Consider the following 15,865-nt stretch of genomic DNA (forward strand, 5'->3'; position numbering starts at 1 on the left):
TTCAATTATCAGTAACAAACTGTAACAGATACTGTACCTATTTTAAAAAGCTTTGTAAGCTTCGAGCAACACCGGCTTCCGACACATCGGAAGGGAGGGGCCCAAGCGATATCTCACCGTACAAATCTTTCTGCCATTTTTCACGGGGGGAAAGGTGCACACAGACGCACTTCTCACACACTTACATACAAAATACAATCTGTAATGACGACACAAATACATAGAAAATGACACACGTCAAAGACAAATCTTGCAAACCTCGATCTCTTTTTGTGTACGGACCAGTGACAAGTGTCACAACACGCACACTAACACATTTTCGTTGAAGTATGTTATTGTATTCTGAGAGATGAGAAGTCGGATTTGTCGCTCGACCGATCCGCAATTTGTACTGAGCGAGCAAAATCGATAAATCCAACAATTACATGAGACTAAAATATAAAATTGTGTTTGAATGTAATTAAACGTATGATATGTAAAAAAAAAAATTACATGTGAAATGTAACACTTTCTTTTTGTAAATTTGATGTCCCCGACCTCTTTTTATAACAAAAAACCGAGCAAACAGGCATTTTTGTGCAGCAGTGTTCACGCGCGCGTCTGGACTCGGTCTAGTGAAAAATCCAAGTGCAACTAGTTTTATTACCCGCGCTAGATTAGATTGACGCGCTAATCTTGTACCCTTCCGTGTTGCTCGAAGTTTGTAAGAAAATAGTCTCCAATTTTCAGGTGGGTAGCGAATTGTTGGCTATCCGCCATAATCAGGTGTTTTGGTAGAACAGACATGGTAACGTCAACTGTAAAAATATGAGTGTAGCCAAATTATTCAAAAATATGTCCCATAGTTCTTAATTCGCTGACATAAGAGCCATGGGACATATTTTTGAGATGATTTGTGCACCCATATTTTTTACAGTTGACTGTACAGGTAAATAACAAAGACTCGGTTTTACGTTACTGAATAACCTGGCAAATTTAACCAATGCAGTTGTACCAAAGGGATACCAAAATATCGACAAGATATATTATGAAGATATATTATAACTGCTAGGTATGCCAAAGCAGTAGATGTTTCTTTCGACTTTTATATGCACATATTTTCCGGTTTGGCATATCACAGTGGCCGTAAGCCAAGCTATTGACGTATAGAAAAGCAGGGAAAGCGTATAATTAACGTCGCAGACGCTTGCTTCTGTGAACAATGCCTAGTTGATAGACAAAGGTACTTAATGAACGCTTAGTCAGCGGATAGTTTGTGAAACTTGCAGAGACCGATGGGTATTGTTATGCGTCGCCGTTGCATAGAGAATCTGCGTAGATAGCATAGCGTAAGGTAAATAAGTAAATAATCATAGATTGCTCAACACATACACGTCAATGCCAGTGCTTTACGATGCATTAATGGCCTACAGTACCATCGTCAGTCGGCGTCAAGTAGCATTAATTTTACATACAACTTCAGCTTCAATGTCAACCAATGATTTCGAAATTTCGAAGGTATTGGAGTATTTAAGTTCATTTAACGTTATGTAATTAAGTTACTCTTTGGTCCGTACCCAGGGCCGGATTAAGCATGTCGGGGCCCCTAGGCAGTGCGAGGCTCGGGGCCCCCTACAGTCAATTCTGCACACAGCATATTCAGTAGGTACAGGGAAATAAGTTTGCGTTTTTAATTTCAATCTTCAGGCGTCGGCCGAGCCGATCCAAATCGAACGACGTCTTTTTCGCTCTTATTGCGTGGACATGAAGCTTTATTCTATCGGTTTTTGCCGATTCCGCGTCGCATCAAGTGGGGTTGAGGTTTTTAAGCTCAACTAGTGCCGCAAAGTTGATTTTCTCAATAGTTTTAATATTTTGCGAGGCTGAACAGCGATTGTCCGACCATAAGACCAAACGCCGAGCCACATGATTAGAACAACCTAATAATAATGAATTTCCATATGTTAAATTTACTTAAATTACTAGAGTTAGACCAAGATAAGCCTGCAACAATTTTGATAGCACTCGCAGTGCAAGTGTTATTTTAAACGACAAAACTTCTATGAAATTATGACGTATAAATAACACTTGCACTGCGTATGCTATCAAAATCATTGCAGACTTTTCTTAGTCTAACTCCATTCATTCACCAGTTAAGCTAACATGTAGATGATACAGGGTCAACTAAAGAACCAAAAATAAACGCGAGCGCAGCGAGCGCGAAATTTTTTTTAACAAAATCGCAAACTGTGAAAGCTTGGTAAAAGGCCGGGTATCGATCTCCATCTGGGCCTAAAAGTCCGAAGTGAGGCGATCTTTCATGCGAAGTCAAAGCCGTGCTTCATCAGGCTTCAGAATAAATAGTTGAGCACAGACACGAACCAATGTCCATTGTATTAAAAAGCGAGACCGCAGGCCGAGCTTGGCGCAGCGAGGCCAAAGGCTAAGCTGAAGTAGAGGAGATGTGGAACACAAGCCAATGGTAAATTGAGGTAAAAAGTGAGGCTGAAGGTCGTGCATTCCTATGAAAAACTGGGGACACGTTCGTCTTCTTTCTTTTTCTTTGTTTTAATCAATAGTCCTCGTGATTCTGAGTCGAAATAACCTAAACGTTGTTGGTTGTTCGAAAAAAAGTGAACCATTTTTCCTGAAAACCCCTATTATTACAACTTTATAACTGGTACGCAGAAATTTAGGGCTTCCAATACCGGGATCCCGGGATCCCGAAATACCGGGATCCCGTCTGTTTAAACAGATTTTTCAATACCGGTATTTTTAATTGAAAATTTAACAGAAAAAATACAATATTTAGTACCTTAATCTAATGTTTCGCCAAACTGTGAGACAGTTTGTTGGCGGTGCGCTCTAAACTAATCTTAAGCTAAATAGGTACACTAATTATTAAGTGACAAGTTAAGTTATCATTAAGAACATATAAATTTACCTATATGTATGTATCCTAAATCTATCTTGCGATAATCTAACATAGTACTAATAGTGACATTTCATAACACGAACATAACAGGAAGAATTCTTATAATATTATAGCGGCACAAACGCTTTGTTAACAAAAGAAAGTAGGTAGCTAGGTTAAATTTTCATATTTGTGTAGTAAAATCTGTTTAAATTTCGACTTCAATCTACCTGGTACAATGCCTCAAGGGCCTATTTTAGATTTAAGCTAGTTATTAATTTCGTTTAGTAGTACCACAGAGTACCACTGTATATATATTGTATCTACCTATGTTCAATTTAGGTGTTTCAAGTAAAAGAGGGTACTCGTTATAAATTTTGGGGATCAAGTATTCTTTTGTTCTTCGACCATAATAGTTTTTTGCTGACGGTTGTGTCAATCTTATTCTCTTAATGAAATACCGGGATCCCGGTATTTTCAAAAACAAGGAAAATGTGCCTATTATAACGTTTAAAATCTATTAAAATGGTCAATTTCGGCTGTATCAAGAAGATAACTTGCCAATTTAATTAATGAAGAACATTTAATTGAAACAAGATCTGTGCATATGCGTTAGATAAATATTTGTTGATGAGTTCGGATGTTCAGGATATATTAAGGGGCTACCCCACGCGAATGACCTTCGATCTGAATCCCTTAGTTTTCTAATGTTTTTTGTAGCTTATTATATTAACAACAACAGCTTGAAGCAATATATAGTGCAAAACGTAATTCAAGACCAAAAAAAGTAAGAAAATGTTGCCACTTTTTACTAGCGCGTCTTGTATTTATGCAAAAATAAGTATATAAAAGTACTTTTTTAAACCGCAGGAGTAAAATTACTACTAAATAAATTATCTTAGCGTGATTATTTATGAAAAGGAATTTACTATTTTACAAACAAATTATTGCAGTGGCAACATTGTCTTACTTTTTTTGGTCTTGAATTACGTTTTGCAGTTTAGTATCCTATGTTTACTTTAAAGTTCATTGCCTTCGAGATATTTGGCATCAAAGTTGAACAATTTTAGGCTAAAAACTGGTTTTATGGCCATAACTTTTGTGTTAATTAGTTTAAAATGAACACCCTGTACACGTTTCTCGAGACGTCAACGACGAACCCAAGTATTTAGATTTTGTACATGTAATTGTAAGATTCTTCACTGCAAACTAGATACGAAAAAAGTGGTTTTTTTTTAGAAAAAATAGGAGATTCGATTCAAAACTTGACAAAAATGTCGGGTAGCCCCTTAATATAATTAGTTCTTAAAATTTTATCAATAAGTAGAAAGAAATTAATTGTAATGGCATACGAATTTTTGGTGCCAAAGAATATTTATTTGCTGACTATTAGGTTGAACTAAAAATGTGACTTATGAAGTCAACAAGGCAGATAAAATGATTGCCAACCTGGAGGGTTCACATAATTATTGCAGATGGCGATTATTGTTTAATATCCTAAGCTAAGGACATACATATCTGGTGTAAAAGTGAGCCTTTTAAAAAAAAACTCAAATTTTTTAAGCCATTTATAGTCAATACCGGGATCCCGGGATCCCAGTATTGATGAAGACAGTTTCGGTATTAATACCGGTATTGAAAGAAGTCCGGTATTTGGAAGCCCTACGCAGAATACGCCCCGTAAACTGTAACGTATTGCTTCAATTTTATTACAGTATTTCATTAATTTAAAGAATTGATCGAAAAAAAAATAACAAAGCATTATACTCATTATTATAAGAATAAAAAATTTACTCATGAAATTTGACCTTATGGACCAAAATTTTATTTGGTGCGCGCTGAGCCGCCGGGGCCCCCTAGCCGAGGCGGGGCCCCTAGGCAGTTGCCTACTTTGACTTAGGGTTAATCCGGCCCTGTCCGTACCGTACGTTTATGTAAGTTAAAAGAGTTTCAGTATATCTTTTTCTTATTTTTATGTCTTTTTCTTCTTGTCTACCTTCCGAGATTCTTCTCACTTGATGGTCTCATCGGAAGATCAGCGCTGGAAGCCAAGCCACCAACAACATGCTGAGATGTTTCGTGGCACTTTAATCTTATTATGTGTTTTCTTTTATATTATGTACTTATTGTCTCGTATGTTTGTGCTTACGAATAAATTCTATTGTATTCTATGTCCTCACCTGAGCCGGGTTGTTCGATGTCGGCCTTGCACCTCTCGATGAGGTACTCGGCCACGTCGTAGTGTCCGTTCCTGCAGGCGATCACCAGCGGCGTGGCGCCGCCCACCTTCGCACCCACCAACATGTTCAGCTCGTCTGCGGAGCGCCAACTGTGTAGGTACACCTGGAACAAACGAACAGGATGTTATAGTAAAAGTTTCTATGGTATTGTATCATTGTCTGGTCTCAAGACTTGAAGGAAATCGGGCTGTAGACTAGTTGTGTGTGATTAGTTTCACATACATTTTATGCACGGATTTGCTGAAATCGCGATGTTTTCCCTCATCGAAGGCTTTAGTGCATTGCGTGTCAAATGGTACCCACGTAGGTACATAATATTGACTAGAAGATCAAATTCCATACTTTGAGTATTAGAATCAAATATACTTATAATCCACGTCAAATTGCTTCTTATATTGAGGTATATTATTTAAAGTTAAAATGTTGTACCTACCTACAGGTACATACAACAGAACCAATAAGGTAAATATTCCACAATGCATAATTTGTACAATAAATAACAAACGCAAAGGCCAAATCTCAGTTTTCCAAGAATAGCTCGATCACGGCGCAAGGAGGTCAGCTCAACTCAGCTCCTTGACGAAAATAAATACAATTGTAAAAACTCACGGCATCGGCATCGCTTTCCGATTGCAAACCTTGCAGCTGCACTTGGGTTTAAAATTAGCAAGTCATCGGCTCGATTAAACTTTCACTAATTTCGTGCGTATTGTTGTTAATGAAACCAGAATCAGTGGATATAAAAATAAACTGTACCCATAGTGTACCAGGCAGTAACCTGCATTTTGATGTTAAAGAGACTGACTCATTGTTATCGAGAAAGTGGGTTAGGTATAACTTTAAAATTCAGGTTATTGAACGCAGTGCAACTACATAATACTTTAATTTTACTTCAATAAGTCACTTATAAAGAATGAAATTGAATGACTGCTTTATAATATCAATTCCGTAGATTCTTCGTGAATCAAGCATAATCCTAGTACTTACTTACCGAAAAATGTTTATTTGCATTATAATATATATAATATACAAAAAAAAATACAGTGGGATCGGAATTGATAGGATATAGGTACATGTAAACAAACATCGAAGACGCCATCACTGAGTGACCCAAAACAACAGAGCGAGTGAACATTAGTACAATTCAAAGAAACATGGTAATATTGCTACAAGAGACCCGCGAAAACCTAAATTGGTTTATCTTCATCACTTTCACACCAATAAGGCGAGAGGGATATAGCGATAAAGACAGAGATTTGACGTTTGAATTTCGATATTCGTGATAAGTGCCGAAATTGCAGCGTGTCATCACCGATGAAGATTCGCAAAGTGAAATCTCGAAGGCATCAGGCACAACAAGTACAACAACCGCAGCGTTTGGCAACAGTCCCGGCCGTGGTGCAACAGTGGACCGTTGCAAAACTAACAATAAAAACAAGCTAAAACAGACCTTAGCACCTCGTCATAAAAACGATGACGATCGAGGAATGTTCACCTGTAAAACCCACATGAGTCGTTATGTAAGTGGGTATTGAAAACCGTGAATTAATAGATAAACAATGCGTTAGTCAACGTATTGTAGGTATTCTAGTTTTACAATGACACATCGCTAACTGAAGGTTATCGCTTTACATTATAGGTATACCTACTTCATACCCAGAAAACAATCAATAGCAGCAAATCAAGGACTAATGGATTATTACACCCCTTAAGACGAAACAGGAGCTGAGTTTTAAATATTTTAGGTAAATATACCCGTCTCGCTAACGGAAGCGGCACCTAAAAGTAGTGTGATAAGGACAAGGCGAAAAATCCTGCGTAAAAATCTCAACTATCGAGGTTTCGTACTCCTCTGTTTCCTCCTCCAAAACTTACCCAATCGTAACCAAATTTGGAAATCTAAATGATTATGAAATTATCTGTGTCGGACCGTTTTGCTTTTTTGGCTAATTGATATCAGTTTTGAATGCCACGCCTCTCATTGCGGCATAGTCAATTAGGCCATTTTGGCCATTTTTGAAGGGCTCTAGCGCCTTAAAAAACAAAAATATCAAAAAAACCGGGCAAGTGCGAGTCGGACTCGCGCACGAAGGGTTCCGTACCATAATGCAAAAAAAAAAAACAAAAAAAAGCAAAAAAAAAAACGGTCACCCATCCAAATACTGACCACTCCCGACGTTGCTTAACTTTGGTCAAAAATCACGTTTGTTGTATGGGAGCCCCATTTAAATCTTTATTTTATTCTGTTTTTAGTATTTGTTGTTATAGCGGCAACAGAAATACATCATCTGTGAAAATTTCAACTGTCTAGCTATCACGGTTCGTGAGATACAGCCTGGTGACAGACGGACGGACGGACGGACGGACGGACGGACAGCGAAGTCTTAGTAATAGGGTCCCGTTTTACCCTTTGGGTACGGAACCCTAAAAAGCAAAACGGTCCGACACAGATATTGACAATATTAATCTGTGTTGAAAAATCATTGCTCTAGCTTCAAAAACCACGGAGGAAAACGAGGAGTACGTTTGTATGGAGAAATGACCACTCCCGTTGGCTCTTAATCTTATATGAGCTGAACCGAGTGGATAAGGGCCCTAATTCATAAACCCGCAACATTATTTATATATCAGATCGTATAGAACGAATATCTAAGAAAGTGTCAAGTGTCAAAAGTCGTTGGACACACGCATGGCTAGTGGTTTTGGCCAGATTCGACCCTTTGCCGCTTAAGAGCCAACGGGAGTGGTCATTTCTCTATACAAACGTACTCCTCGTTTTCCTCCGTGGTTTTTGAAGCTAGAGCAATGATTTTTTCAACACAGATTAATATTGTCAATATCTGTGTCGGACCGTTTTGCTTTTTTTGATATTTTTGTTTTTTAAGGCGCTAGAGCCCTTCAAAAATGGCCAAAATGGCCTAATTGACTATGCCGCAATGAGAGGCGTGGCATTCAAAATTGATTTCAATTAGCCAAAAAAGGAAAACGGTCCGACACAGATAATTTCATAATCATTTAGATTTCCAAATTTGGTTACGATTGGTTAAGTTTTGGAGGAGGAAACAGAGGAGTACGAAACCTCGATTTTTGTGATTTTTACGCAGGATTTTTCGCCTTGTCCTTATCGCACTACTTTTAGGTGCCGCTTCCGTTAGCGAGACGGGTATATTTACCTAAAATATTTAAAACTCAGCTCCTGTTTCGTCTTAAACTTGTAAAATTGTAATTTGTAGTTTTTAAAGAGTGCACCTATTCTAGATCTAGATGCATTACACATTGGTCTCATTTCTTTAGCTACGTACACGCCAAAAAGGAATGTTACACAATTGTCAGTTTGCTGTATTTTTCTTTACTATTAGTATAGGATTATACAGTTAGTAGCATAACTCAATTGAGTCAATGTGCATCACTTTGACATGCTTCTTTCATTATTTGAGAAAAGGCTAGTTATTCAGTTACTATTCTATTATTAATGGTTTACAACCCTGATAAACTGACTGAACCAGTATGTTATTGCAGATAAAAATAATAATTTTATCCATTAGATACTATTTAGTACTGAATCAGTTTTGCACCAATGTCGTTAAATGAAGATTAGTCTGATAAATCTACAGAAAAATATAAAACTTTTATGTGATATGTGTTTGTCTCGGTGTCAGCAATCTATCCATATGTGAAATTGATTCCTATTAATTGCATTCACAATATTGATTTTTTCGTTCATCCTATATTTTGACGGAAAAACTGTTAAACTTCCTTTTTTTAAATCTGCCTAAAATTTATATTTTTCTTTGACCCGTCCATATAAAGTAAATGGTAGTACATTACATGCTCTTTATAATGTAGTATATAATTAATATTGTATCTAACGTATTTTTATAGCTATCCCAGAATGAAGTTCACTCCAAAATTGAACGAATTACAAATTTGTTAGGCTATTTGCCTTGACTCAGTTTTGCACCGGACTATACATCGCCAGTAACTAAATACAAAAATAAGCCTGATTGAAATGATTAATAACTATTACAATGGGCATAGAATTCCTTACTTTAAATCAGATACTGAATTGGGAATGCCTAAGAAAAAAAATAAGTAATGCGAAAAATAAGTTAGGTTAAATTTTACAGTTTTCAGTATGAAATTAAGAAAAATGTATTAGACGGAAGAAAATCATTTGCAATAAAGTTTTGTAGCGGTACTTAAGTAGTAGATATTCTGCGTATAGCTTTTTCAGGCAAATTTGTTTGTCATCATATTATTTACATTTTACTGAGGTACTGATATTGACTCAGTTATGCTACTAACTGTAGGTATTTGTGTACAGTGCTTTAAATATTATCGATCATATAGATAGAAAGTCCTAGGTATATTTCTAAGTTATTTCCGCATTACTCTAGCTAGACTAGAACAACAACAAGCGGCTATCTAGATGCGGTCCAATTTCCCTCGCTAGGCGCATTGCTCGGTGCACGCGGGTCGACGACCTTGCCGCGCCGCGCGAAAGGAAATCGCTGCACATCTACTAAACGAATACGTTCCTAGGTTGTGATCTAAACCTAATGTGTCAATTTATGTGAATACAATTTTTAAAACTTAATATAATAATTTAATCTGAAACGGGACGTAATCGCGTGCACTTAATAAAAGTAAGGCCAAATGCCTAATAAATAAAAGTCCTAGCGATTAAATAAATACCTACCTACCGGCTCGTTGTACACGAAATCACTACGAATCTTTACTGATTTTATGGCAGATATTTGGGTTCAGACAAGAATTGTCAGTCAGTCCCAATGATAAAATAACTAACTAATCTAACTAACTTATCATTCTGTATATGTATATTAAAATTAGAAACAGGTTACGAAGCCAAACCGACGCAAAACAAGTTTTCATAACTTTCACTTATATCACAACGAATAATAGCTGCATAAGATTACAACACCCAAATACATGTTACTAATCTGCTACGTAAGGAGCTGTTACGTTACGGAGGCTAGACGATAGAAACTAGAACATCCGTACTTTTCGAATCCTTAAACCTACTATCTGCAATAGAATGATTAGACACGCGCATTTGATAGGGAAATTCAAATAGATAAGTACGAGAATATGCAGCAGATAAGAGAACTACTTTATCCATTGTGCAATAAAATTACGTCTTAAAAGAAAACAGTTACTGGATGAAAAAAAACTACGAATTCTAGATGTACCTACCTTTGCACATCGGTAAGCAACAGCAGCAAATCTCGCCTACTGACGTACTACGAGAATAGCTGATACACAACATCCGCTGTAGAACCGTCCATGAAACATGGATTATTGAGATTGACAAATGCGTTTAAGAATACCTATATCATGTACTTGCGATCGATACCGGTTGCATGCAAAAGTTTCGGAGTAGACCGCAACACAACTGCATTTTGCAATCTCGAGTACGACTGCATCAGGCTCTGATTACCTGTAAGTTTCATCCAAAGGTGCATCCACTTCGCAGTTAACTATTATTTCGCAGTATACTTATTAGGTAAGTTAATGTTACCGTGTTGTACAGTGTTGCTCCACAAAAGTTAACTGCGGTGTGGACCTCAACAGTACCTGCAGACGGTGTCGCTACGAGTGTTGGCTTCGAGCTCCGCTACGCCTCCACAGCCGTACACACTTCAAAACCTGCACTGAACCATTTCCCACAGAGAGATATGCTGATACTGCGCCCGCGCGACGCGATCCGTAATTAAATATACGCAGAAACAATGCATGCAGCAGCCGCGTTTCACAACTCATTGTTGTCGGGGTTGTGCTCTACGTGAATTACTTTTATGTCGCAAGACACATGGTTCAATGTCAAAGTGTTTCGGTCACCGAAGTCGTTGTGTGAAAATTTACATAATAAATAAGAAAAATACGTAAAAATGCAGCAAATAACTAATTATTATTGTGTTGGCACGAAAACAGACAAATGTCATTACGTCACGTGTTAAAGCTAAAGGGTAGCAAAATCCTGAGACATAAATAGAGATACATGGACGAAGGATGGATGGAGAGACATGGACAGTGAAGGAGCGAGAGATACAAAGAATCGACGCACTCGAAATGTGGTGTCGGAGGCGAATGCTGCGAGTATCTTGGACACGACACCGTACAAACGTCTCCATACTTGAAGAACTCAAGGTGAAAAGAGGCTCTCAGCTATACGGTCAGAGCGCGTATCCTCAGATACTTCGGACATGTGACGCGACGTGGAGAGCAGGCCATGGAGAGACTTGTTGTCCAGGGACGGGTCAATGGCTGTAGGTCAAGAGGACGTTTCCCAATGCGTTGGACGGATCAGATAAAAGCCCTTGCCAATACCCCACTTAACACATGTGCCAGAGAAGCATCTGCCAGGGAGAACTGGCGTAGAATCGTTCGTCGTTCAACGAGACCACGACTGCTCTGCCAAGAGTAATTCGACGGAGAAGAGAAATAGAGATACAGTCAGCATCAAACATATAGTGACGGTCAAAATGGCCAAATATATCAGTAGATCAGTACACATTATATTTTTAGGTGGTAATAAAGGTGTGTTACGATGTATTTGACCACCCTGGCCTTCACCATCTATTTGACATTGACTGTACAAGATTTTTCTCTATAAACAGTTCTCGACTTTACTAGAATCATCGTATAAGTCAATGACCCGCGAATCGATAACAGACTAACCAGCACGCAGACGCAGGCGCATCTACGCGCCGTTTAAGTGCATCCGGCGCGCAAGGTCTCGGAGTGGCGTGAGGCGCCGCAATGGTAAGCAGACACGATACTGGATGATCAAAACAATGCAATGCCAATCTAGATTTTTAATTAATTGGTAGAGAGTTCGAAATCTGCAGCGATGTTGTTTCTGTAACACGTCCACGACGTCCTGGACGAAAGCATCTCACTATGCCCGAATGTTCGCTGCCTATAACTATAGTCTGTATCTTTAGGTATTTAAATAAAAGTAAACAAAATCTACCCTCAAATGGCACCTTAAGCCAGTTGAAGGTTGATGAAAACATTACACGATCAAATAATGTAGGTTAAAGTCAGGTCGTTCAGTGACAGATCCAGGCGGTTTTGTATTTGGTTGGTTAACCAATAAATGTTATAACTACCCGAAAATGGACAAATTATTTGTTTACTTTTATCTAAATACCCAAAGATACAGAGTACCTATAATATGCTCAGCTCTCAGTAGCTGAAGATCTATTAGTTATATTTAGGCAGAGACACTCAAGTCTACAGCGAAAATCCCTCCCTTTGCTCTCTGCTCCTCTGCTGCTCTTTTGGAGTTCATAGCCTGTGTTCCAGGACATTTGCTCCCCACCTTGCGTGGACTTTGGAATTTTGGCATACTGGTACGCTATTATGTTGGTATATCAATGCTTTTATAATTCGTACCATCAATACACTTAGCGATTATAGGTATAGTCAGTACCTATGGGCAAATATTTGCCAGATTTCATCCTGCGGATTTTTATTCGGACATATTCATAGGTTTTCACCGAAAATATTTAAATTGACTAAGATTTGTTAACATGCATTAAACGAAATACATACATTATTAATTTGTCATTATAACTAACTCAGTTTGCACAACTAAGTAATTAACATTGCTTACAATTTAACATATTAAAATCAAAAATGCACAAATTTCATTGTTGAGTAATGTACAAAAATTAAAATCGTTTATAACATATGTATATTTTTAAGTTAATAACGTGCCTAAATATCGCGTTTTAGTATTAGTTCACTGAAAATCAAAGAAAAAATGCAAATAACTGAATTCAGCACAATAGAAAACCTTGAATTTTAAATCGACCACTGGGACCAAGTTCCATGAACCTTCGTCCTCCTCCGTCAGTTTAATTCAACAAGTCTTAAATTATTACTGCGTACAAAAGATTAAAAATAGTGCACTGCAGAAAAACTGCTAGTTAGAGAACTTACTATTACGAGATTGCAAGTCTCAATGCGTTATTAACTTAATAATGTGCAGCGCCAATTACTACGAATAATGATAAATCGCAAGACATTCAGTTGCAATGACTTCCTAGTAGGTATATATACTCGTACAAGTCGTACATTACGCTAATTGAACCTAATTGCATAATGATGGTGGGTAGTAGATGAATATTTAATCTAAATGTCGGCGGCCGATCGTAAGATCAGGCATATCGTGAAACGTGAAAATCTTTGACTCGTTCCCTGAGTCGACGAAGCTCCGCTACGCGGGGGTCCTATTTCTGGGCAGTTTGCCCTTCGGGCATCTGAAGCAACCTAACGAACCTATACTACCTATATATTAGTTTAATGGGACTATCGTCAAAACGTTACACAGGAACATTACGATCTGCCTGGCCCCAATTTCACCACGGTGACAGGTGCGACAATTGTAAAATCACTGTTGCTGACGTCACAGGCATCCATGGGCTACGGTTACCACTTACCATCGGGCGGGCCGTATTCCTGTTTGCCACCATCATTGTATTATTTAAAAAAACTTTATTATATCGGAAAAAAACAGATATTTATTTTGCGAAGTTTCTGACAATTGTCAAGATTTAGAAGAATTGTAGGTAATTCTTGGCAGGTAATGAGGTTATATGTCGGAATTTCGTGACAATTGTAGTGTTTCTTGTGACAATTGTCATAAACTTAGCAAGAGAAATATCTGTTTATTTCCGATATAATAAAGTTTTTTTTTAATAAAACAATAATGGTGGCAAACAGGAACACGGCCCGCCCGATGCTAAGCGGTAACCGTAGCCCATGGATGCCTGTGACGTCAGCAACAGTGATGTTTTACAATTGTCGCACCTGTCACCGTGGTGAAATTGGAGCCTGATCTTACGATCGGCCGCCGACCATAAATGTAAGATGTCCATGTTGATAGTTGATAATAAACGAGAGACACGGAATCGCAAGAGATAGTGTCCTCGCGGACTAATAAGGTCACTTTCCCAGCTAGTTTTAAGATCAGCTTATTTTAATATTACGAGTTGTTTGAACATATGTTTCTTTTATGTGTCATGTTTTATCTTATCTTTTATAAATATTTACCTTTTTGATACGTCTAAGAATCTTGCGTTGACGGCGCAGGAGCGTTTTCCCGCAATGTCTCAGGGTCTCGATCCAGCGACACCGAACCGGCACCAAATCCCACACTACCGAAGACATGATCAGCACATCACACCACACCGATCACTTCACGACAGACTCAACTCTCAACACTTAGTACCACTATATACTTAACGAATCTAAAAAGAGATGAAACAAAATATGAAATACGACTGTGCTGGTCAGTTTCGTTCTATAATAAACATCTCCAAGCGTATCATTGTTGGCCACTGACCTCTTTCCGTTTACGTACACATTTTTATTCCTTCGTAGAATAGAGGTAAGTATGGGGATTTCCTCGCTATATTTACCAGTACCGAAATAGTTAGTGATAAAATTTCCGAACCCACGTCAAAGTAACTTTTGAGACCTCTCGTTTGAAGGTCGCATTGTTATACAAGCTTATTTTTTATAATTCTATCATTCTATAATTAAATATCTAGTTTGTATTTGGCGCATCCCTACCGACTGTGATGAGGCAGAAATGGTAGTGACCCAGCGTATGTAATTTATTAAATTGTAACTGTACGTCTTGCATTTATAATTTACAGAATACGGAGGTGTATTGTGATTGTGACGATTACGTCGAGTCATGCAATGATTAAAATAAGCATATAAAATATTGTGTAAACACGATAAATGTGTAAAGATAACGTGAATGGTAAATAAAATAGGAAATAGCTAGTAATCTAAACAGGGGCCGACACCGACCCGACGGCTAATATTACAGAAAGAGTTAACAAGTGTGTAGTTTTCCGGAAAATAATTCCGCTTAGCAGCCACGTAACTACTCACTGCACAGTACTTTCCAAACCTATGGAAAGGCGTTCGTTACTTACGAACCGTTAACGTAACCGACAAGAAACGTTATAATAAAGAATATTATGGCTCGGGAAAACCGCAAAAAGGTAAATGAGTTGTTGGGTCTCAAATTCTTGGAACTATAACGCGATACTGGTAAAGATTTAATGGTTAAATACGATAATTTACTTATGAGTTGGAAGTTAAATGGAAGGGGCGCCGAAATCAACAGGAAAAATATTCGATGAACAATCGAACTCACTTTAACAGTAACTAAATACCGTTTATTGTGAATTGACGTATCATCTATAGTACCCTAAACTAAAAAAAGAAAAACACATCACCGATATCAATTTCAATTTGTTGATACGAGGTGAACTGCCAATACCAAATCTATCAGGAGCTGTCAAATGTACCTAATGTTGATCAAAGCGCAACCGACCTTGAAGGCAATTTAGCGTGTTCATATACATAATAACGATAAACGTGATTCGTCACGTGTGGCGTCTATCGTTGATCTCGAGGATGGTGCACGCTCACTTGGGATCTTGGGAATCAGGATGTTGACTAATGTATAGCTTATTAAAGCGACTAATCTACGGGTAGCAAAAAACGTTGCGACAAGCTTGCGACCGTTGCAACTGAAACAAACTTCTAAAACATTTTCTTTAATGGCGCTATTCAATACGTTTGTAAAATCTAGGTATTAACAGACCATTGATAATCGTTTATCCGTCATTTTGACACTTCTGTCTAGACGTGTGCGCCGCGCCGGCGCGCCGCCGCCGCCGGG

General features: G+C 38.0%; 1 protein-coding gene across 2 annotated transcripts in view; it reads right to left on the reverse strand.

Annotated features, from left to right (window-relative positions):
* Positions 1–14,378, reverse strand: part of LOC134798694 (protein fem-1 homolog CG6966) — a 33,175-nt gene extending 18,797 nt beyond the window's left edge. The window contains exons 1-2 of one of the 2 annotated variants that reach the window (XM_063771073.1): positions 14,215–14,378; positions 5,074–5,236 (exon numbers count right to left, since the gene is read on the reverse strand). In XM_063771073.1, coding sequence (XP_063627143.1) covers positions 5,074–5,236; positions 14,215–14,331 — 280 coding nt within the window. In that variant the 5' untranslated portion in view covers positions 14,332–14,378. The remainder of the gene's footprint in view (positions 1–5,073; positions 5,237–14,214) is intronic. The other variant, XM_063771072.1, reaches the window with a different exon arrangement.
* Between the last annotated feature and the right edge of the window lie 1,487 nt (positions 14,379–15,865).

The sequence above is a fragment of the Cydia splendana genome, chromosome 17 (assembly GCF_910591565.1).
Source record: "Cydia splendana chromosome 17, ilCydSple1.2, whole genome shotgun sequence".
Taxonomy (NCBI): Eukaryota; Metazoa; Arthropoda; class Insecta; order Lepidoptera; family Tortricidae; genus Cydia; species Cydia splendana.